Source organism: Ostrinia nubilalis, chromosome 24 (genome assembly GCF_963855985.1).
Source record: "Ostrinia nubilalis chromosome 24, ilOstNubi1.1, whole genome shotgun sequence".
Taxonomy (NCBI): domain Eukaryota; kingdom Metazoa; phylum Arthropoda; class Insecta; order Lepidoptera; family Crambidae; genus Ostrinia; species Ostrinia nubilalis.
The window spans coordinates 4,452,276-4,478,220 of record NC_087111.1 but is presented as its reverse complement, the minus strand read 5'-3'; the positions used below and the strand labels follow the sequence as shown (position 1 = coordinate 4,478,220).

The 25,945-nt window shown below is 35.9% G+C and overlaps 1 protein-coding gene across 1 annotated transcript; it reads left to right on the top strand.

The window, feature by feature from the left end:
- LOC135083638 (uncharacterized) lies at positions 1 to 25,945 on the top strand. The gene is made up of 6 exons (XM_063978342.1): positions 1 to 477; positions 6,463 to 6,746; positions 9,861 to 9,896; positions 20,673 to 20,871; positions 20,948 to 21,200; positions 25,267 to 25,945. Exons 1-6 carry the CDS (start codon positions 91 to 93, stop codon positions 25,587 to 25,589), a joined length of 1,482 nt encoding a protein of 493 aa, XP_063834412.1. The 5' UTR covers positions 1 to 90; the 3' UTR covers positions 25,590 to 25,945.

The following is a 25,945-nucleotide window of genomic DNA, read 5'->3' as shown; positions in this document are numbered from 1 at the left end:
TACCGTGAAACTAAGCGCATATAAACGCTTACAGTGCTCTAGTTTAAAACACAGTGCCCATACAGCGAACGGCGTGAAGACAACGTCACGATGGTACCACATTACCTCCTAATTTTGACCTTGGCAGTCGCTGCCAGCGCCAGGACGGCGTCAACAAACAAAAATACCCTGGATGAAGCCAGGAGTACAGAGGACAGTGTTCTAGGCGATCTGAAAATCGCATACGAAACATACAGGGATTGTAGTGGTGGCGACCTCTCTAGCTGTCTTAAGAGAAAACTGGCGAAAGCTATTACGAGGATATCGAAAAGTGATGAGGTGTCAGTCCTTAGTGGAGTCACGATAACCAAAGATAAGGATGCGAAGGTCAACGACGTTGAGGTCGAGGAGGCGATCCCTAGAGGTCTTGACGAGAGCTCTCTGGACAACCTTATCTTGGACAAGATCGTTGGATTCATGCAGACTCACACAATCCAGGTAAGGATCAATCAAATTTTAGCTTCACCGCAAACAGAAAATTCTAGGAAATACTTTAGTCATTAATTTTCTAAAACCAATGACATATTTTAAGCTCTAAGCAATCTTCTACACAATCCAGGTAAGGACTGTTCAAATTTTAGCTTCACCAGACAGAAAATTCTAGGATATACTTCAGTCATTAATTTTTTAAAGTTTAATTATTGTAAGCTCTATGAAATGAAAATAAAATATAAGAAAATAAAACAAACGATGTTCATTAGTTGGTTCGTGTCAATTGCTAATAAGGATATGCTTTACTAACATTAAAAACTTTTCTTTGGCTTTTAATTGTTAGTTTTGTTAATTGTAACTTTGTTTTTTTTTTTCATCCTTATACATTCAATTTTTCTTTTAACTTCCTAAGTAGATAATTCGAAAATTATTTAATTTAACTTGGTTATTAAAAATATTCAAATAATTAGTTTTATTGTAAGTTTACAGTACAGTACTTATCTAAATGGATCTAGACAACCGTCGAATACTTATTTATATTATATATGAAATCTAAGAATCTTGTAAAGATAATTAACCTGAAACTTTAATAACTATCACAACTAAAACTAAACAAAAAATACTGTACTAAAACTGTACAAAAAAAGAAAAGTAACAATAAACCTACCTAAAGTTATGAGCCAGTCAATACATTTCTTATTGCTGTTGCTAAAAGAAAATCAATTGTCAGTCGGTGCGTGCGCATGAAATTGATTAGCGACGACAAATTACGCGCTTTGACAGGTTGATGGGCAATTATGATCAAAGATGGAGCGATTATAGTTGTTATGTAACTAATTGTTACTTTAAATAGTGGTAGGGTCAAGGTGACAGTATTATAACGTCTAACGCCGAAAAAGGACGGAGACAAAGATATTTTTCATGATACAAAACTTTAACCTTACGTCCTTTAAGGACCTCCAAGTAATGTCCATGCAAACTAAAAGATGAAGACGAGGGTGCCCTGCTCGATGGACTGACGACCGAAAGAAGATATGAAGGTGATGACTGGATGAAAATGGCGGGAAATTGTGCAGTACTGGACTTCTATAGGTTGATATTATTAATGATAGTGTCAAACTATTAGAGACACAATAAGGTTGAAATTGTAGATGACGTCATCGTATTCCCAAGAGGTTTGAAATATTTTAGAATACTCATAGTATAAAATAATAAAATCTGTCTTAACTACTCTCACCCATGAACTTTGTCATGAAATACCGCATTTTTTGACAGAAGGTTACGTTTTGAAGGATTTTTTTAGGTAAGGTCGGATGTGATATTTGTGGGTAAAAACCCAGTAACTTTGAGGGCAGCCAGGGGATATAATAACCCCTGGCTGCCCTCACAGTTACTGAGTAAATGTTAAAAATTGACCCCAGTATGCAAGTCCGACCTTATTCATCCCTTACCTGCAGACCCAGAAGGGTCCGTATCCTTACCTACACCGTCTAGAAAATACTCACTTTTTCAGCCCATATGATGACATTATTCTGACACTGAAATTACGTTGGATTTAGTAACGACCATAACTTTGAAGATTACATGTCTTCCATGTTACATAACTGTAAGAATTACATTGTTGATGGAAAAAAAATCAAATTAAGAAGATTTCGGATTCGCTCTTTACATGCCTACTATAAGATCTTGTTTCTAGCCAAATATCAATTTTATGTTAATGGGTAGTTAAAGGTTTTGGCAAAAGGCCAACGAACTGATTTAATTGGGGTTATTTTTTCCCTCTGAAGTACGGAACCTAGGATCCAAGGCATGCAGGCAGACAATAACATCTTATTACTAATTAAATTTTAATTGATACTAATATTGCAGTACCTTACTGGGTAGACCTACCATCTGTACTGTGCCTAACTACCCTTAGAGCACGCAAAAAGGAATATGAACTCTTTAAATTGCACGAGTGTAGATTCATGTTGATAAAATGCTAATTTTGAAATGAGCTTCTTACGAGTACGAACAAAGCACACTTTTAAAGTCTATCTTTTAGTTTATCTCGTGTTTATTTTGATTGACATCTTCTATTTCTACTTTAATAATTCTTAATGCCTTTGGTGTTTGATACCTTATTCTGCATTTATTATGCATGCAATAGCTTCTAGAAATTAATCCTTATTTGTTAAGTAAACATGAGCTGAATTTCATTATAGCGATCGAAGATTCTTCTCGTGGTGTCTTTGATAAATTATTGGAAAATTCGTTCCGAACGGCTACCAATCTTGTAATTACCCCCATTTCTAACAATCAAAGCTTATTAATATACATGTTTCCAATAACAACCAAGCAAAAAAGGCATACATAAACCAACGGATTGCACGAAATGCATAATGCACAGCTTTCTACTGCATCTCGGTAATTGCATGTTATTAATTTATCTTCACTTTTTTACAAGACACAGTCTATTTAGCAGTTCTCAGTCCAGCCTACTTACGGCAGCGTTTCTTCGCTAATTGGTGTGCGCACGAGTCGGTGGCGTGAACGCACTGGGGTGGTTTCTACTAGTTGGTACTTGATGAGTTGACAAGCTATTTTCGGTCTTATTGCATTAGATTTAGGAGGAATATAGATAACAGTCATTAGGAAACCAATGAGACTCAGGAAATAAAGACCATTTGCTAATTTACTGATTTGTGAGACTCTTTCCTTACAATGGGACAACAATAAAGTTAGTTGATATTTCGCATAGCACTGGGATGGTTTCTAGTAAATAGTTCTTGATGCGAACATCGAGTTAGTAGACAAGAAACTTCTCCTCACAACAGCCTCATTGGGTTAGATATTAGAAATTAGGAAATAAAGAACGTTTGCTAAAAATTTGCGCGTTTGAGACTCTTCTTTCCACAGTTTTATTTTACCATTTTACGATTAGAAGGAATACCTTACAACACGGCAACATTGATAGTTTGATGTTATTTCATCGGACATCATGACCTTGACATCATACAATGTACAATTTAGGGACACTTTTTTTCTCATGACCTGGTCTACTAATGTTCATAAGATTATTCCCACCTTTGGTTCCCACCGATGCAACTCTATGACCAGGATTTACAGCTTGACCGGTGAAGCCAACCAGTGAAGGTCAAGGCCAAGTTGCTCCCAGGAGAAAGTTTAATTGTCATTGAACTCAGGGCACATCTTCATATACGTTCAGAGTTCTCGGGTTCAAAGGTCAGTCAGGTCAACAAAAAGTAAATAGAGAAAGACTTATTATTTTGATGAAATATCAAATTTTTTTTCCGTTTTATTTTGATGCGGGGTCAACTGATTCCCCTGCAGGATCTTCACTAATTGAATCTTAGTTTCTTCGGTTTTTGTGCAGTTCCAATAATTACTCCACATGATCTTTACTAGTTGAGTTTTATTGCTGGTCCAGCTGTGGATCTAACTTACACAAGAATTGCAGAGGTCAAACCAAGACTACGACTTCATTCAATTGTGTGCATTCATCTTTAGTTATCATTATTATGAAAATACAACATGTGTTTTCATTTGTCTTCGAAGTAATTGTCAATTAATACATTATGAACAGTTAAATTTGTAAAGTTAGTCCAAGTTAAGTGATAATGTAATAAATCGATTCCAATAATACTTATTGAATTGTTTCCTGAATATTATTAATAAGCGATTTGTAAGCCTCATTAAGCAAATTATAGTGGCTTTCTACTTATGTAAGGATATTAATATAAGAAAACACGTGTTTTATATCTAGCACCTACCTATACTTAGAAAATTATTCCATTAATGCTTCGGAAATTAAACTTCTTTAAACACTTGTGTATTTTGTCTGGCAACCTAACTTTGCTAAGTTTGGGACTAAATTGTCCAGTACAAAATACTGGTAATTTATCGCCACAACAATCAGAGGTCAACATGGATTGAACTCGATCCTCGATTTGGAAGTCCAGTACTTACCTAAAATGTTCGACCATTGTCGACACTTCGGAGAATGTGCGAAGGAATTACATGACCTAATTCCACCAGCCCCCTTCCATCACCGGGGAACCAAACGCAGGTTAGCGTACCATCCCTACATTGTCGCCATTCCACCAGCTCGCACTAATCGTTTCGATAATAATTTTATAATGTGAACAGCTAGGGACTGGAATTCGCTGCCTGCTGCTGTCTTTACCGATCACTTTAACATTTTTTTAAGGTGAGAGAGAGTGAAGAAGCATGTAGGTACGTAGGGCAGATTTGTACCATCCTAAACTGCAAAAAAAGACTGGCTTTTAAATCGTGCTTATACATAACTAGGTTTAATTTCCTTAACCAATTTTTATTTTATTGGACTGTCATTAGCTGACTTATGCTACAATTATCTTAATAGTGCGGAAGTTCCGAATCACATGAAGCACGACTGTTTTGTAGGGTTGTCACGTGTAGGGTTATAAATATTTAATTAAATGAATTAGTTCACAGAAAAAGTATAAAAAAGATGAGTCCCTTAATGCAGAAAGACCTCCATTAATGCTCATTTTTATATTATGAAGACCTCAATTAATGATCATCTTCATATTATGAAGATGGATGTAAATCTATCGATAGCAGCCTTTGTGGTTCGTCTTCGAAGATAGGCCTCCTCTTCAACCTTCCACCTACTTCTGTCCCTGGCCACTTGCAGTTTATTCCAGCTCATTGCCGGATGTCATCTGTCCATCTTTTCGGCGATCTTCCTCTGTCGCGGGTATCATTGCGGGGGTCTCTACTCTAATGTATTTCTGCATTAATGGATACTCATATTTTTTATTGTCGTAAGTCAAGACTCACTTTAGGTCAATGCGCCATCTTAGTTAGTTATGCATCATCTTACAATTATTTACTTACGTTCAATAATTATACATAATATTATGTTCTTCTTCTTCTTATTCGTTTCGCTCTTGGCAGAGCGGTCGTGGTCACGTTGAGGCCTTGTTCATTTCGGTTGTAATTAGGTATATGCTGTATGCATAACTTTATCTAACATGGCAAGGCATTATAGATTGTGATATAATCATGATATAAAAATGTTCATTACATAATATGCAAATAAGCGTTTTGCATCGTGTGAAAAAAAAAGTTTAACAAAATCAAGAAGAAAGTGACAGCCCTAATTTGATTTGTAGGAAATATTATTACTTTATTTTTTTCCGCACTTTCGTTAGTATCATGTAGGGTAGGTATCGCATGTATACTGATATAATCGACCTATGTGGACCTAATCATCTATTGTATTAGAATTTATTACTTGAAATTACTAAAAATGAAGTAGTAGGGATTGAAATACTTTCTCATAATAATATCATATGAACAAGAGTAGAGTTAATGATTTCCTACTTTAAGCTACTAGATTTTGCCCGCGGCTTCGCCTATGCCTTTTGTCGGGACTCAAACTTTAACTCAACTGGAGTGCTAGACCTCTCTTTATGGTAATCCTTGACTAAAATAAACGAACAGACGCCTATCATTGGTTAAAGTAAATCCAACCGATCGCAAATTATAAACTACTAGCGGCCGCCCGCGACTTCGTACGCGTGGATTCCGTTTTACTCCCTTCATCTATCTTACGCGGTTTAGATTTTTTCATACAAATGTTTTTCCCGCTAACTCCCGTTCCCGTGGGAATTTTGCAATATTCTGTTGTAACTAAGCTTTAAGTTTACTAAGGTACCTGCATGCTAAATTTCAAGCGTCTAACTTAAGCGGTTTAGATTTTTCATACAAAAGGATTTTCCCGCTAATTCCCGTTCCCGTAGGAATTTCGGGAATTCCTTTCTTAGTGCACCTCTACGGTACTTAGGCTACGTCCCTTCTAAATTTCAAGTGCCTACGTTTAGCCGTTTAGGCTGTGCGTTAATACGTCAGTCATTCAGTCAGTCAGTTTCTCCTTTTATATATTTAGATTTTGGATGTTTTTTCTTTCAATTATTAAGATCAGAAACCTCTCCGTACTTCCAGGTCAAATTCCCCACCGGCGCTGACCTGCAGTCCGCCGAAGGTCGCAGCAGGAGGAAGAAGCTCGCCCCTCTCCTGGCTATCCCTCTCCTAATCGGTGGTATGCTGGTACCCCTGGCCTTTGGAGCCCTGGCTCTCTTAGCGGGCAAGGCCTTGATCGTGTCTAAGCTGGCGCTGGTGCTGGCTGGTATCATTGGGCTGAAGAAACTCCTGTCGCCGAGCGGTGGTGGAGAGGCCCATGAGGTGGTGGTTTCGTCTGCTGGGCACGGAGGCTCGGGATGGAGCAGGTATTGATACTTTTAGAAGATTTATTGATAGAGTTTCGTTGTTCATATTTTTACGGTTATCTTGAAGTCAAATAAATATTCTAGGAGAAAATGAACATAACCTTACTCGAGCTTCAAATTAAAGTACTATTACACTACACTTTGTCATGTTGAATAGTACCTACATACTTGGACAGGATTTTTACAAACACCTTTTGTCAAAATTTATTGCATACCTTAATTATCTAGGAATCAAATCAAGGCCTGGATAATAAAGTCAAAGTTTTGCAACGTCCTGACTATACTGAGAACAAAATGCAAGAAGTGGTTTTACGGGGGGTCATTTTAGGGGGTGTCATACTTGCTATCGAACGTCGAAGTATCTATTGTCTAGATATTGACAACTATGCATCAACGGGTCGCTACATCTACGGTACTCTATATTAATTAGTACGTTACAATGAATGTTTTGTTATCGAACGTCGATGTATTTATTGTCTATATATCGACAACTATGCATCAACGGGTCGCTACATCTACAGTACTCCATAATAATTAGTAGGTACGTTACAATGAATGTTGCTGTATCTATTTGTATTCCCGCTTTGGCATGGGTTTTTTAACGTACGCCCGCAACCCACGGATTTGCTCGCAAGGACTTCGTCACACACACGCACGCGTATGTACTCAAATGTCTCCGCAGCGCCTAGTCGTTGTTGCCCCGTTCCGTTGACAGCAATATGGGATCATCTTTAATATATCTGTAACAGTTTCAAAATCCGATTAAAAATCCAATGTCGCTTAAAGTGAGAGAAATGTCTAAAGTTCTAATAGAATTGAAAGTTTTATTCGGTCAAAATTCTTATAGCAATAATTAGTAATACATTTCAAATATTAAGTACCTATACAGGGTGGAAACGATAAGTGATCTAACTCGATTATTTCTAAACTACACAAGATACCGAAAAACTGATTACTGATCCTGAAAGTGCTTCACGAGCTCTTTCAAACGATATTAGTAATAGGTTACAGACTGGATAATATCCGAAAATTCAATGTTACTAGCTTCCATACATTTAGTACTGCCACAGTAATGGCACTCATTACTTGATAATGTTAGCAAGTAAAGCCTAAAACCAATGTTTTCCATGAATAATTTTAAATAAGAATGCAAGTTAAATAGGTGGTAGTAAATAATAATTATTTTATCATTAAAATTGAATATTTTGATATTGATAAAATTGAATATACCTTTCGATTCAAATACCGAATATTTTTCAATCGATAAATTATCGAGAACTGTTAATAATAAATTGGCATTTAATAATTAATTACTTTATTTCATTATTTAAATACACAATTATGTATGACTAGCGGCCGCCCGCGACTTCGTACGCGTGGATCCCGTTTTACCCCCTTCATCTATCTTACGCGGTTTAGATTTTTTCATACAAATGTTTTTTTCCGCTAACTCCCGTTCCCGTGGGAATTTTGCAATATCCTGTTGTAACTAAGCTTCAAGTTTACTAAGGTACCTGCATGCCAAATTTCAAGCGTCTAACTTAAGCGGTTTAGATTTTTCATACAAATGTTTTTTCCCGCTTACTCCCGTTCCCGTGGGAATTTTGCAATATCCTGTTGTAACTAAGCTTTAAGTTTACTAAGGTACCTGCATGCCGAATTTCAAGCGTCTAACTTAAGCGGTTCAGATTTTTCATACAAAACGATTTTCCCGCTAATTCCCATTCCCGTGGGAATTCCTAACTATCCTATAACCTGCCCAGGAGTATGAAGAATAATTGTACCAAGTTTCGTTAAAATCCGTCGAGTAGTTTTTGTTTCTATAAGGAACATACAGACAGACAGACAGACAGACAGACAGACAAAAATTTTACTCATTGCATTTTTGGCATCAGTATCGATCACTAATCACCCCCTGATAGTTATTTTGAAAATATATTTAATGTACAGAATTGACCTCTCTACAGATTTATTATAAGTATAGATTAAAAAATTGTTTTTTCTTAATACTTTACCTTTTAGTACAAAATTTGGTAGGAAAATATTACTTACCCACCCTGAGAAGTTCGTTATTTACCCACCGCGACTTTTGATGTCATGACACTGATTAAACAACCGATTGATTTCATGACTTTTAATATGGAGTACCGTAGATGTAGCGACCCGTTGATTTCATGACTTTTAATATGGAGTACCGTAGATGTAGCGACCCGTTGATGCATAGTTGTCGATATCTAGACAATAGATACTTCAACGTTCGATAGCAAGTATGACACCCCATTTTAGGCACCCTTTCTCTTATGTGCCAACTTGTATCATTTGAAACATTTTGCGCAGCAATAGATGATTCTGATTCTATTTAAGTATGTCCCATCTAAGCATCGATCTTCTGACTCAAGAGACGCCTATTTCTGTATTCACTACTATGTTGCTGATTATTTTAAAGAGTGAGTCTTCAAACACCCATTTAGTTAGTTCACATGGATTTGTCGCGAAAGTCGAATCGCCGACATCCGCAGGGCGTGGGTATATGGGCCGTAGAAATCGTAATGGCCATGTAATTTTCTAATTATACATCTTCATCGGCTAATTGGAGCGCATTGCGGCTCGGCGGTTTGGGAATTTTCCTCAAACATAGTAGAGTTAATTAATAAGCATTTATTTATTACATGTTTAATTTATAGTGTCGACAGGAAAAGCTTACCTTTTTACATATTATGCCTTTTACCTTTAGATTTAATTCTCACGATTAAGCTGTAACATGAGTACCTTATCAAGAGCGAGCGTGCAAGAATGTCATTCTCCAAGTTTTTTGTGAAAAATAACGAAATACACCTTCAGGGGACTTTCCAGATGAAATGATGGTGATTTTTTACAATAAAAATTATGTTTTTTTTTATTTTCATTATTTGGCAATAAGCTTAGACGTGCACTGCGTCGCACGTTCAACTCCCAACAAAATACAGTGGTTATCGTTATAGTTATGGTCAAAATTTCGTCCGATTTTCTTTGCCTCGTCTGCTACAGTGTTGTCATTTAATGTTGACATTGTGGATTAATTGATTTTATTATAATTTCTAGTATTTTGTATAATCAATTTTTCTCTCATTCCAGGTCGCTGGAGAACGCCCAAGACTTAGCGTACAACGCGTACTCCCAATAGTCTGAACCCACCAAACAATTCATTATGCTACAAGGAACAACCGTAACGTTTTTCCTACTACATAATTATTAGCACTTACTGTATAATACAGTGAAAACCCACTGAGTTTGGTAAGACCCAAACGGAGTTAATCAATGTTCGACATACTGAAAATTGGTAACTACAGAGACGGATTTACACGACACGATTTTTGTCCACGACTGATGTAAAGTCCATGTTGGTAGCTTGGTTGTTTTTGTTATATTTTGGAAAAAATAGGTCTACGTGCTTATATAAAAAGCACCAAGCTTTGTCAATGTGTTCGCGGCTAGCTACGCAACATGGATCTGTGTAGAAAATTAAGTTTTTAATTTTACGCAGGGGTCGCAGCAAATGTTTGATCACAGATTAAAAAACTTGGCCTTGCATTTAATGCTGGCTGGTGACCGAAATCGGTGCGTGTAAATCCTGCTCGATTAAAGAGTAACGTCTTTGTTAGATAAAATCGTGACATAACAGCTTGTGAAAAACGTGGTCAGTATTATCGTGTGAGTGGTAAGGACGATTTATATGTTGCGTTTTTTTCTAATGCGGATTACTACGACATAATGGCATGCATGAATGGATTTTGAGACGTAAAATAACATTGAATGAGTTAGAGAATACTATTCGGTTTCTCTTAGCATCGACGATGTTGAAATACCTCGTACTCTTCTGGAAAAGGTTATAATATGCACTGTAAATTATTTAACCTACTTATTTATTTATCATAGTTAGACCAACAGTAAAACGTAAGTGTATTTTTAATTTTAACATATATTTATGTACAATGTGAACGAGCCTTTGGATGTTGCTTTAATATATGTACGTATTTATTTTGCCGATTATATTGTTTTATAGATTTATTTATCCATTTTGAGTTATTTTTTATTTTATATACGTAAATGGTGTGTACAAAGATCATGCTTATCTATCACGTATTTATTTTAGTAACAATTATTTATTCAATTATTATATTTACGTATTTATCATAAAAGTATATTTTTTTTTTGCAATGTACATAATGTAAATAAATTATTGCATTTATTTAATTTATATAATAAAATAAATATACATATCAAAGTATATATGAAATAAACATATTATTTATATTATTTTGTGTTAACACTATCACAGACTGATCTCATATTATGTATTCGTCTACTATTTAATGAAATATATAAATAATATTGTTATGGTGCTCATTATTGTAATGTAAATATATTTATACTTGTATTTCTCATTGAATGTTATATTCGAGTCAAACGATTAATTTATTAACTTATTTAATAGCAGAATGTTATCATTATAACTGTTGGTTACGCGATGTTTGTATTTATTTCGGAATCCCAAATCCCTAATTCCCATTATTTATCATTAAATGACGAAGCACATTTATCAACCCCGAAACGGATCGTAGTCGTATCAACTCGAGGCGGTCAGTATTCTTTGTATGAAACTCCATACTGCAACGCGCGAAAGGTGATGACAGCTCGCAAAAGGCGATACCGTGTTGATCCCTTTCCGAGTTGATAAGTCTGCTATGAGTTTAAATCGGTTGACTAATGACGCGCGTCCACCCACATGGTGAACCAACGACCTCATAAAGGAAGGCGCTGGATGCAGGCCGCTACCAACCGTGCAATGTGGAAGTCATTGGGGGAGGCCTATGTTCAGCAGTGGACGTCATGGGGCTGATAATGATGATGACTTGCTCCTAAACTAAGCAAAGCTTCCAATAAAGCAATTAGTTAACGCATAAAAATACTGAAATAAGAAAATGTCGAATGTCGAATCAGAAATGAGGAGATCCGTAAACGAACCAAAGTCGCTGACATAGCCCGACGGATTAGCAAGCTGAAGTGGCAATGGGCAGGGCACATAGTACGCAGAACTGACGGCCGATGGGGCAGAAAGGTTCTGGAATGGAGGCCGCGTACCGGAAAACGCAGCGTGGGACGTCCACCTACAAGGTGGACCGACGACATCGTAAATGTAGCAGGGAAGCGCTGGACGCAGGCCGCTACCAATCGATCAACATGGAATGCATTGGGGGAGGCCTATGTTCAGCAGTGGACGTACTATGGCTGAAATGATGATGATGATGATCATTAAATGACGAAGCACACTTATCAACCCCGAAACGGATCGTAACCGTATCATCTCGAGGCGGTCAGTATTCTTTGAATGAAACTCCATACTGGAACGCTCGAAAGGTGATGACAGCTCGCAAAAGGCGATACGGTGTTGATCCCTTTCCGAGTTGATAAGTCTGCTATGAGCTTAAATCGAGTGACTAATGACGCGCTTCCACCCACAAGGTGAACCAACGACCTCATAAAGGATGCAGGCCGCTACCAACCATGCGATGTGGAAGTTATTGGGGGAGGCCTATGTTCAGCAGTGGACGTCACGTAAATGATGATGATGATTTGCTCCTAAACTAAGCAAAGCTTCCATTATAGTGATTAGTTAATGCATAAAAATACTGTGATAAGAAAATATACGACATAATTTTATATTTCGTCAATTCTGGAATTCAATTCTGGAATTCGCAGGAGAACCAAAGTAACTAACATAGCTCGCAGAATTGCTAAAATCAAGTGGCAGTGGGCGTGGCACATAGCTCGTAGAGACGATGGCCATTGGGGCAGGAAAGTTCTCAAGTGGCGACCACGGGCTGGAAGACGTAGCGTGGGCAGGCCTCCTACTAGGTGGTCCGACGATCTGGTAAAGGTCGCGGGAAGAGCATGGATGCGGGCAGCGCAGGACCGTTCATTATGGAAAACCTTGGGGGAGGCCTTTGTTCAGCTGTAGACGTCATTTGGCTGAAACGAATATTGTCGTCAATAGATACTGTCAATTTTGCGAACTTTATACATGTCAAACTTTGCATATTCTTAACGATAATAATTACTCAATACTTTGACCAAAAAAACATAACCACCAGACACATTCAGACACGTACTCATGCATAATGTAAGCGGCTTTTGTGTCCAAAAATTCATACGTCCGAAGAATTATGTCAACCATTTTGTATGCTGGTTGACGTTAAATTTGCAAATCGGGTCACCGTACGGAACAGATTTTTGAAAGTGAAATTTTATTATGTAGATCGAACTATTTGCAATCAAATGAAAAGAGAAATGGCATAGCCAATATACATAGATTTGTATTCGTATGGGGGAGGCCTTTGTCCAGCAGTGGACGTGACGTCATTTGACTCGAACGAACAAACAAAATTGTTATCGTAGCTATAAACTAACAAACAATTGAAAAATAATAGAATTGATACTGCATAATTTATTTGGTCTATCCCTATACTGGTTACTTATGCACTGTAGGTACTGACTAAGTATAATCGTCACGGGACTATTCCCACCTCTCGTTACCACCGCTGCTACTCGTGTAGCCAAAATCTACAGCTTAACCGCCAATGAAAACCCAACCAGTGAAGGTCAAGTTTGTCCACGGGGAAAGTTAAACTGTCATTGGACCTGCAAGGAAATTAATCAGAATAATATTGGAGGAGTCCGGCTTCTCTCCAGTGTAAAGCGGATGACAGGTGACAAACAAGTAAAGTTTTCTATGGAAACCACGTAAATCTAACTGCACCAGGCAATCTGCTAACAGGAATAGAGGGCGGGAGATCATGCGGAGAGCTGTATCCGCCTCTACAACAGACGTGAACGCCGACCACTCTGCTAAAAGCAAAACGACTAAGAAGTAGAATTGTTATACTCATTTAGGAATTATTTTTATGTGATAATCAGGCCGAGAGTGAAGGTCACCCTACATTAGAGTCTTCTACTTTCATGGAGGCTGTAACAGTACGAGCTAGAGTTAATGAATTTTGCAAATGCTAAGATCTACGTATGGTCTTACAGGAATACATTTTAACCAATTCCTAGAGAATCAAGGAATTATTATTCCCTTTAAAAACCGAAAACATCGCCGGAGTGTAAAAGCTTTTTTTTAATTAAATAAAAGAATTTAAGAATTAAGTACCTCAAGACATTTTTAAATAATTTTCTTTTGTAAAATCTTTCTTAATTTCTGGACATAGGGTAAACCGACAGTCATTGGACAAAACAACCCTTGAATTTTCTTAAAATGAATATTCATTCAAATACAATGAATATTCCTTAAAAAAAACGCCCTTTTATCTCCATCAGTTGGAATCTCTCAGTTGTTGAAATAGAAATGCTATTTGTAATTCAGTAAATAACTGTCCAATAACTTTCTTAAGTGTTCAATGACTGGAAGTTTAGTTTACTATAATATTTTTAATTGTATGGTCAAGTTACTAAAATTCTTCTTATATCACAAAATCCGCATACACCTGATCTTTATTTGACTCTACCACTTTTCCTGGCTACAATAAAACTTGTTAAATAACAAAATTTATTTCCAGCGAGTTCAATAACATAGAAAACTTAACAACATTGTCACTCACATCGTACAATGAACTTGGTTACTTAAGTGAGTAATATATTTTACCCATAAACCATTTGTAGTAATTTTCACATGTATTTGCTTTCGCTGGGAAATAATAGGATAGAAAACAGTGCGTTTAGTCCTTGTGAAGATAATTTATTTATTTAAAATCTTTGTTGCACACATAAAAAACAGTGGTACAACAGGCGAGCTTAATGCCATGTGGCATTCTCTTCCAGCTAACCAGAAAATTAGACAAAACAGAGAATTTAAGTAGGCGGTGCAAAATAGTACAAATACTAAAAAATTATACTAATATAATACATAAAATATTATACTATACGACATATTAATACAAAATACCTACATAAATACATACATATCGTCGGGGATAGTCCAATACCGCGCAAGTAGCACCTGCAAATACCGCGTAAGTGTAATATTATTCGCATAATATTAATAGCTAATCCTAAAGATATATTTCATTGAGCCTAAAGCTGTATAAATATCACATTTATATCTCTAGGTAAATTTATATTAGTTCCAAAGGAAATCTCTCTATATTTATACATGTATGGTGTCTGGCTGTTGCTTAAAATTATAGAAGAAAATACGCTATTCTTTTATAAAAATACATATACAGGGTGTTAGGTAAATGGGTATATGAGCCGTCACTAGCCCATGTTAACATATGCATATAAATGGTATGGTGAAGTCAGAAAATTGATATCATCATTTTAATTATTTTAATTTTCATACAAATCTGATTTTATAAATTTTATTTTGTATGAATTATTTTAATTTTCATACAAATCTGATTTTATAAATTTTATTTTGTATGAACATTAAAAAATTTAAATGATGATATCAAATTTCTGACTTCACCATACCATTTACATGCATATGTTAACATGGGCTAGTGTCGGCTCATATACCCATTTACCTAACACCCTGTATATAGAGACAGGTTGTTTTTGAAGAAGAAAAATGTCAATGTAGAGATCTAAGATAAAACTGAAAAACTGAATGAAAAAATAACTTACAATTACAAGTCTCTAATTATTCAAAAATGGAAAATTCGTAAGCTTAAGGGACGTAGCACACTCATAAATGCCTCTCCTAGCGGTTGAAAGCACGCGAAATACAATGATAGCTCGCGAAAGGCGATACGGTGTTGATCCTTTTCCGAATTGATAAATCTGTTATGACCTTTTTGACGAATTAATGATCGTTGTGGTCATAGAGTGAAATCCAAGAGGCTAAAGAATTTTCCATTTCTCTCTCATTTCCATAAGATAAGAGCTGCTGTATTTCCTGAACACTATAATCCGGGCGTTTTCAAGGCGAGAGTGAATAGGCACCTACAGGGCAGATATATACCATCCTAGACTGCATCTCACTTAACACCAGGTGCGATTGCGGTCAAATACCTGCCTTGTCTAGCATAAAAAAAGAGTTACTGTATTCATTTTCACTGTGAAATACGTACAGTATCTCTAGAAAACTTCCCATATTTTCAACCTTACTAGCTTAGACTTATGGAACTATACAACAACTAGTAAAGTATAATAATCCAGTTAGTGTAAGCCTTCCAGTTCTATTAGAGAACTGAAAGTGACCGCAGCTCTCTCATGGTAATAATGTGTTGTAGTGATGCTTATATCATATAGTTACACATGTCGTGGTGTAGGTGTTAGATATATTATTATGAGGAGACAAGTGAAAAAGAACTTTTGTGTAGAAAACAAGCGTGGGTACTAGTACTATCCATTTCACTGCAAATTATGTTCTTTTAAACTTATATTAGCTGTGAGACTCTGAAATTGGCCAGAGTTATGTAATGTACTACTCTATAACATGTAAATTATCGACAAAGCTGTTGAGTTTCCAAATAAATAAAAAAATACCGAGTTGAACTGAGTTGAGTACTTTATAAAAAGGTTGAAATGTATATTAACTGAAATCGAAATTATTTCAGTTTTTCACTTATTAAAGGTGAATGATATTTTAATTCAGGGTTCAACGACCCTAATATCAGAATAGTGGATAAACAATAATGTTATATTTATCTACCAAATTTTAAATATGTCATAATATGGCCGCTAGACTATTTATTGTGGTGAACCCACTCATAATACAAGCATTATTTAGCTTAACTGGAATCGCTAAGGGGACTATTAGTAATTTTGTGCAATGAATTTCTAATATTATTTTTAAAAAGAAACCCCCGGGGCCAATTTTCTTTACTGTAGATCCTGGCTACACAGGAGTTGTATTTATAGAGAAAATCATAGATGGAAATGGTCAATCAATCAATCAATCAACCTAACCTATATAAAAAAGAGGTAAGTTTCAAAAACATCTCACCACGTGTTCATTACATTTACTTCATCTATACTACTGATAATGACCTAGAAACATTACATAATGGAATGCATTACAAAAGAAAAACCAAACGACAAAAGAAGAAGTAAAAGTTACGTCACGGAGCTGTTTTTGTGCTACTTTCTTTCGTATGAGTAATTTGATTTTTTTGGTGAGAGTATTTGTAAACCATGTTAGTAAAAAAGATTGGGTATTACACTATGAGGTTACAAAAAATGTGTGGCCTACATTCTTTAGTTTTTTGTTGGTTACTGGCCAGATATTGATACGTAGATGAAAACAAAAAGATTCTGTATTTGAGTACTAGAATCACTTCTAGTACTCAAATACAGAATGAAAGGATGATGATGATGTTAATGTAATATCATCATCATCATCCTTTCAGCCACAGGACGTCCACTGCTGAACATAGGCCTCCCCCAATGACTTCCACATCGCACGGTTGGTAGCGGCCTGCATCCAGCGCCTTCCTGCTACCTTTATCAGGTCGACAGTCCTTGTGAGTCGCCTAATTCTTACGTTTTTGAGACCTAGTGGATACATGTCAGATATATTCAACTCATGGGATAGGTAGAATGTAGTAATCTAACACTAACTATCATCAGGTCATTTTGTCTTCACTAGGAGAACACAGCTTACTCTAATTTGCCAAAAGAGTTCAGGAGGCCTAATGTTCACTGGCCCGTTTATAATCCCCAAGCAGTGGTAGGGTTAACACTGGGACATGTAAAAGTGCTTTTTAAAAGCCTACTTGCAAAAATAAAATGAGTTTTATGAGTTTCTTTGCTTTCCAAATGTATTCCGTTTACGCATTTGTGAATCAGCAGTATTTACCTTTCTCTCAAATTAATTGGGCTTAACACCTCGTTATGCCATGCATACGAATATCTTGAAGATTAATTTCATCATGATGTTATCAGATCTAAAGAGTGTGTTAATATAGATAATGTTATGTCCATTTTTGTTCATACGGTTCATAGACAGCTTTTCCTTAGTTATTATGATAGAGTTAAAAAAAAGGAAAAATTTGAAAGCAGACTTCCAAAATCCCACGAATCCATGTTATAATTTTCTAAACAATGAAACAACAGATGTTATTGAATTTAATAAATAAGCCACGGGCAAGAGCAAATTATCCAAAGAGTTTCATCATCATCATCATCATTTCAGTTCAGCCAAAGGAAGTCCACTGCTGAACTTAGGCCTCCCCCAATGATTTCTTAATTAGCCGGTTAGCAGCAGCCTGCACCCAATGCTTCTCTGCAACCTTTTATGAGTCATCTGTCCACCTATGTGTGGACGTCCAACGCTGCGCTTACCGGTATGTAGCCTCCTTTCCAGAAACTTGCTGCCCCATTGGCCGTCAGTTCTGCGTGCTATGTGCTTGCCCATTGCCACTTCAGCTTGCTAATACGTCGGTCTATGTCAGTGACCGTGGAAATCATTGGGGGAGGCCTGTGTTCAGCAGTGGACGCCCTTTGGTTGAAATGATGATGATGATGTCAGTGACTTTAGTTCGTTTATGGATCTCACAATTTCTGATTCGATCTCTAGTTTATTGGGTATAAAAATTCCAATAGCGAACATTATCCCGGCATTAATGTTATGAAGTTCGTTGTGTCATTCTGCTCCTCACCGACATTAAAGCCTAAGGCATAGGCTCGTTAGTACTTTAAAACTCCTTATTTATTATTAAACTACCGTTGCAAACTCTCTGATCAACAGATAAAGGGAAATTAGCATCAACGCTACTATCGCTGTAAAATCTTTTATATACTTGGACTGGTACTCCGAAATTGGCTAAGAAATTTAATTATTACACCGGATGTGTTTTTAGATATAGGTCAAGAATAATGCAGTCTACACACTAAAGCCACATGAGTCGGTGTCTTTGGACATGTTGTCAAAAGTCATGGAAATTACAAGTCATCGACATGATTCTCTTGAAATAAAGTCGCCGACATCAAGGGCTTGGTGTGTAAAATCTTTAACACGCACTCACGTACCTACAAATACGAGTATATAATATAAAGTATGAGTTTAAGTAATATAAGTAGGTATTAAAATTTATATTATTACTTTGGTCCATTTGATTATTTCGAGTAGATTTTCGTTTGGAACCATATTATCAACCTCTAACCGCAACTAAAGATAAATTGATAAACCTAATAGACTTTTCTTAGCCACCAGAAAGTTTTATTAATAATACTGTGTATAAATTATGTAAATATATTAATACAAAAATGTTAAGATTAATACTAGATCTGTAACAAATAGATTTCTCATAAGCCTTCAGATTAAATCGAACAACAGCCTTAGAGAGAAGTAATAAGCCATTAGAAATTTTAATGAAATTATAAGTTACATGTATTAAAGTGAGTATGGAAGCTAATTTTCCAAGACCTAAAGCCAGTGAAAATGGAAAGTAAAGTTATCACTGGTATCTTTTCATTGTTCTTAGTCGAGTGGGAAGAATAAAGGTTACACCTTTAGTTTCTGTGGCCTTGCCAGGGCCCTAGCTAGGGAATAAAATGCCTTTAGGTGACCTAATGAAAGGCCTAACAGAAATTGTCTGTCTTCAGTTGTTTGAATGATCAAAGATTTTGGAATATTTCGGTGTGATACCTATGGATTATAAATTAATGATACCTTTTAAAACTAAAGAAATAAAATTGATAGCGGTTTGAAGTTCTGGGACATTGACATTGCTGTAAAATATAGTATGGTTCATCTTAGCTTCTTTAATTTAATGAAAACCATAAGATGAGTAAAAAAATTTGAAAATTATAGATTACTTACGTAACTATTATCCGTTAAGCTAGCACCCATAATACAAGTATTAAGTTGCTTACTTTGGGGCTGGTGCTGTGTGAAATTGTCAAAAGATTTATTTATTTATTGTCTACAAACAACGCTCACTTTCATTAATTGGAATATTGAGTTTTCTAGGAACTAGTTCCTAGAGGTTATACGTGTAAGCATGCGTAAGTATGGGCCCATAACCTCTAGGGGCTAGGAACTCTACAAAACTACATGATCGCTCCCTCATCTCTCTCTTTTTTTTCTTTTAATAAATCTTAGTTCCATCAGCACTCTGTACTCTGTACTTTTGTACTGATTTATTGGAAGATATTGGTATCTTAATACACCTCTGTCTGTAACAATAGATCGTCTATGCACGTTTTGACTTGGGAATAAATAGTAGACATTATTACTAGGTCCGATAAGATCTTTGTTTTTAATCAAAGAAATTGTAGCACAGAACGTGTAGACTTTTCATCAATGCATAGTTAATTATTGATTAGACAAACGAAAATAATTAGTTCACATTGTTCAGTAAACTCATGAATGGAAATTTTATGTTTTTGTGAGACATTTATGAATAGAGTAAATTTTCCCTTATTTATGTGCTTTGGTAGAGATCTTATAAGTTAACGTAATAGAAAACATTTTAATTCTGTGGTATAACTCACAATCGATTAATTTGTGCACACTTAAAAATAGTATAATTTATGTACAAATAACAAAATTTTCTTTTTTTAACAGTCCCGGAAAAGTGCTCTTAATTACAAACAAATTACCTATACATGCAACTACTATCATTAGTCTAAAACCTGCTTTTCACTATCACTTCCTTCCTTAATCGAATTCCGAGCTAGATTAAAAATCGATTCGGCAGTCGATTACGCAACGAACACCTGTAACAAAACGCGCGCGGGTGCATCTCACGCAAGTGGCACGACGACCATTGATCCGGAACGCACACAGCGTCATCTACACACACATACACACCGTAGAACCCCGAAAATGCGTACACGCAAGTGCTCGTATTGAAACAATTTCGTCGTACGCGTTTTAATCGGCCGTTTTCGGACTTGTCCGGTTGCGTAGTGGGGTGAGGGACTTAAAACTGACTGGCATTGAATCGACGCTACATTTTGTGCTAAGCTTTCCGTAGGGGTAGTTCTACCAGTCATGAGGCGTTACGTGTTTGCCCTACTTTTAGTCGCGTCGGCGCGGGCGATGCCTGCGGTCGAGAGCGAGAATGATCCAGGCCTCATGGGACGCGTTTTAGGAGCAGTTAAGGAGTGTGTTGACGGAGATGTTACCTTGTGTTTGAAGGTGGGATCAGTGATAAGTGAAATAAGTGTTGTGATCAGTGATTTGTGGAATTACTAAGTATATCTTTTGGTTGCAGGAGAAAGCGTTGAAGTTCACGGAGAGTTTTACGGCGCGGGAGATGAGTTTGGCTGATGGGGTGACCTTGCTGGGAACTGGGTCTCCGAGGTCTGCGAGGGCTCTGGAGCCGTTGTCTGAGGAGCCTAAGGCCAGGGAAGCCCAGGTGGAGTCCAGGCTGGTCGACTCCGCAGCTGACTTCCTGGAGAACCATGTCATCCAGTTCAAACTGCCCACATCAGCCGTCGAGGGAATGAAGAGGTCACTTGAAGAAGGTGCGTATTTTTGATTATTTATCAGGAATAATTAATTTATAAAAAAAATATCAAAGTGATCTCGTTTAGCCGGTTGTAAAATAACGTAAATTATCAAATAATGTAGATATTATAAGTATGTTTTTGCTTAAAAAATTATAGATAAATCTCATTAATTTAAAAAAAGTAAAATAAACAATATTGACAACAACACAAAAACAAATATTTAACACACATCTCATTTTCTTCTAATGAAATTACTTTTTTACTCACTAATTAAGTAATTTAAGTTAAAAATTACTTTTGAAATCATTAAAAAAATAACAAGAAAACAAGTAGATACATTAGACAAATCTAATGTAAAACAAATAAGTCTTAACGTGTGACATAAATATTACCAAATCAAATCAATAGGACAGAAGATGACTGCTAAATTATGCTAATTTGACAGTCCGGTTAGTTTATTATGTTCTCGTGAGAGAAACCCTAAATCTAAAAAGATTTAAGCTGTTTGTAAAAATAATAATAAGACAGATTAATATAGTAATTACTGTATAAAGAGGCATAGGACAATAAGTAAACAGTTTGTGAGTTCATTTCAAAATCAAATCAGAGATAAAGCTTAGAAATCACTAATTAATATAATTGCACTAAAAATAGACGTCGTTTTTTCATTACGTAAACTCTACAGAAGCTGATAAAAAAGAAAGAATCATTACATAAATCAAAGTAGAAAAAACAAACGACGAAAAAGAAACAAATGCAACACAATAAAACAAAATAGAAACGGAAGAATGAAATAAGTCTAAACAAGCAGATGTAATGGTTCGTGGTACACTTTATTTCAATGTTAAACAAATAGAGCAAAAATGATTGCGGTTTGATAACTATTATAGTTTTGAAGTCACGACGACCGGATGCTAAGTGATATCGGGTTTCAAATTAATCTGATACGAACAACTTTTACTTTTTGTCTGCCGGTCTGATTATTATAGTTAGTAAAGTATACTGTAATTTAAATTCTTCGGTTTATCTTAACGGTTATCTTAACTTACGTTATACTAATCCACTTAAGTGTAAAATTGTTGAAGTGAACTAAATGGTTAGTTATCATAATATCAGTACACTCGTAAGTCATACCAATTTCATTTTATAATGTTTCATCAATTTTGATTGAATATTTTAAGAAGAGTGATGATAGATCGTGTAGACAATTAACTTCACACCATTTCACGATTTATTTCCTGAAAAAACTGTTAAAATAAATTAATTTAAGTAATTGGGTGTCAATAATCAATCAACAAGCCTGAGAATAATTGGAAGGAAATAATTGTGAATCAATGAACTGCAAAGAAGCCGCTTCCGTATTATGATTTATTTATTTTTAACAACTTATCAAGTACACTCTAAATTCTTATTCTAAATTTCTAAGTGTGACTCGTTTACAACTTAATATTCCTGATATGGACTCGGACAACGGTACCGTGTGTACAGTTGCTGACAAAAATTTGATTACATTTCTTTATGTTTATTCTCAATATTTGTTCCGATTGCGATAGAAATAACATTTACATTTTTGGTTTCTTCGTGGTCATGCTTCGTGGATTAGATGATAGATCATCATAAATCGTTTGTTATGACTCACTTCACACTACCATTGATCGTAGGCTTAAATCCGGTCAGTAACAATATCCAAATTAAACTCGTTAAAGTATTAAAGTATTATAATATCCGGAAGCTAAAGATAAATTATCAAAAATGTCCTACCATTAACTCTTATCTCGGTTCGGCCGAGAAATTATTCTGTCACTTTAAACTATATGTAAAATTTACGAATGTATTTTTTAGAAAATGTCAAATAAAATAAAATCATAAACTACGTGTGATATACAGGTGCGTGTTTTTACATTCCACCAAACCTTTTTCCATTCGACTGTACCGAACTTGTTTGCTTTAGTTAACTAGCCGCTTTGACATACTAGCTTAGTTTATTATCACTTGCTTCTAGTTTCACCTTTTTGAACTTTACGTTTAACGTGTAGGAATCTGCTAGTCATGCAGTGAAATTATCATCGTTGGTGCTTCCAACGAGATTCCGCGAGTAAGGTTTATTACAAATGTAGTACTCGTACATGTGTTATCATTGCAATATCTACGTAAATGACAGTTGGCTTTATCATAGTACATTAAACGCAAAACCATGAGTTTTCATTATGTATCTGTTATTAATTTTAATACCTAAATATTGTTCAATTTCTCATTCATGGTAGTAAATTCAAATTGTTAATTGGTATTTAGGCCTACCTTTTCAGGTCACTTTGTATAAGATTCTAATATAACTTGCTAGCTAATGATAAAGTATCAACACAATATTCCTTGTTGATCCTCAGAATTACGAAGATATCATTTATCACCCATTCGTTTCTCTATACATAAAACGCCACTGACCTTGCTCAATTCCTAATGCAACTTAATTTTACTGTCCAATAACATTCTAGCTACTTCTTCATTATCAAACCTCCTTTCTAAGAGCTAAGCTTCACTATCATCCACCAATTCTTGACACATTTCACTATCTAATCAAAATTTACTACCAACCGTTTCTTCATATCGCACCTTAGAATTCCATTCAAGTCCAAAAACGTTACGCACACTGACTGGGTCAGGAAAGCGGCTCGCATTCCTGCCTATTAGACAGGTTTAGTCCTTCTGAACTTTCATGATGGAACCTGTTCCAAGCCGGGGCCAGTCATCGTGAAATCGAGCCATAACTGAGCATCTTCTCCGAAGAAAGTTGTCTCGCCTTTCCAATGAAGCGAGCCTTTGATATTCTTGCGGTAATTTGATGTTTTCCTTTGTAATTGAGATTGTTGACAACAATTCTATTATGAAGGCGATAAACACTAGATTTACACCCGTATTCACAAACATTACTATGCGCACAGTGTGACACACGAACCAATCACAGAGTTCTATTCAACGCTGTACGTTCGATTTGCTGCTCCACCAAACATCGTTTGTGAATACGGGCGATAGTATAAAATTCGAACCTTTGATGAATGACAGTTTGAATTATTTGGTACGAAGAGCATCTGCTCTTTTATTTTGAATCTCTATGGTGCAGCTAATACTACTGATTTCAAAAATGATATTCACTCTTTAATTATTTTTACTAGTGAAAGTTATATTTTGCATAATTTTACCAATAACTTGTTTTAATCAGAGGCCTTGAAGTAGAGAAAGTGATCTGAATATTTTTTATTGAATGAAGTTCACATTTGTATACAATCAGCGTTTTCTTTGTCCTTGTTTTATTAAACATCTGTACCTTATTATTTTCTTAATACTGTCTTCTTATTCTTATTCATGGTTTGCTATGATTTCAAATGAGAAAACCATTTTTATTACTAATTGGTTTACTCAAGCATATAGAGGTAGATTCAAACAATAATCTACCGAACTAGGACATGGAAGCGAACAATTAACTAGCAGGCCAACATGGTTCTAATAATACAGGAAATACTACTAATGCAAATAAAAACTCCTCTGCAATTTCGAAGCACGCAAGTACAGACCGCACATCAAGCTGGTTACTGTAGAATCTTATTTCGTAGTAATAGGTGAGCTTTTGCTATAAAAATGTACAGCTTGATGTGATGTCGCCCGTACATGGGATGTTTTATAGGTTACCGGTACTTACTGGAGTGTACTCGATACGTAAGATGACCGGTTCACTGAATATTGTACAAGTAGGCACGCATACTTAATTAAATATACAGTAAGATATTATCAGATGGTTTCAAGAGTAGGCTAACAATAAGCATTTGCATACTTTCTTGAATAACATTTTACTTGTTTGTTTTTGTGTTGAAATGAACTTCCTTATTAGCGTTAATAAGTATAAACGCTGGATGATTGGATATAGGTGACCGACATATTTTGAAGGAATATTCTTGTGTTTATAATTTTTTCATTGTTCTTTTTGCCTCTGGTAAATTAGAGAGTGACTTAATCTTCTTACAATGGAGACAAAATGACCTAATGATGGTGATGATTATACAAGATACAATAAAATTCTCTTTTACAGCTCGTGGCAAGAAAAAGAAGATCAAGCAGCTCATCCCTCTCTTCGCTTTGGCCAAGTTGAAGATCACCGCCCTCATTCCTTTGTTCCTCGGCATCATCGCCTTCGCCGCCACCAAAGCCCTGCTCTTGGCCAAGGTCTCCCTCCTCGTCGCCGGTATCATTGCCCTCAAGAAACTCCTGGCCAGCAAACACCATGAAACCAGCTACGAAGTTGTCGCTCATCCACACCACGAAGAACACTTCGCTAGCAGTGGCCACGGGTGGGGCAGGTCAATCGATGACGCCCAAAACCTAGCGTACGCTGGCCATATCAAATCTGATTAAGCTTTTGATTTAGATAACACATTGAGGGGCAACCCAAGGGTGTATTTTAAGTCCCTCTTTGTATAACGTGTAAAATAGTCACAATATCGTGTCTACGAATGTGTATATTGATTTTATTTATTACTAGTTAAGGTTTAATTTATTTCGTAACTTATTCTGCGACCCTTTGTAAGGGATGAACGAAATCTTGTTGTTGTTATCCAAAAAGTGTTCCAAGTTTGTATGATTCCTCGTGTATGTTATTAGTATACTATATTAGTATTTTTTTTCACACCCTATACGGTATCCGTATTTGTGTATTTTGTTTAAAAAACTCTTTAGTTTCTACTTATTATGTGTTTAACTGTTTTAAGTAT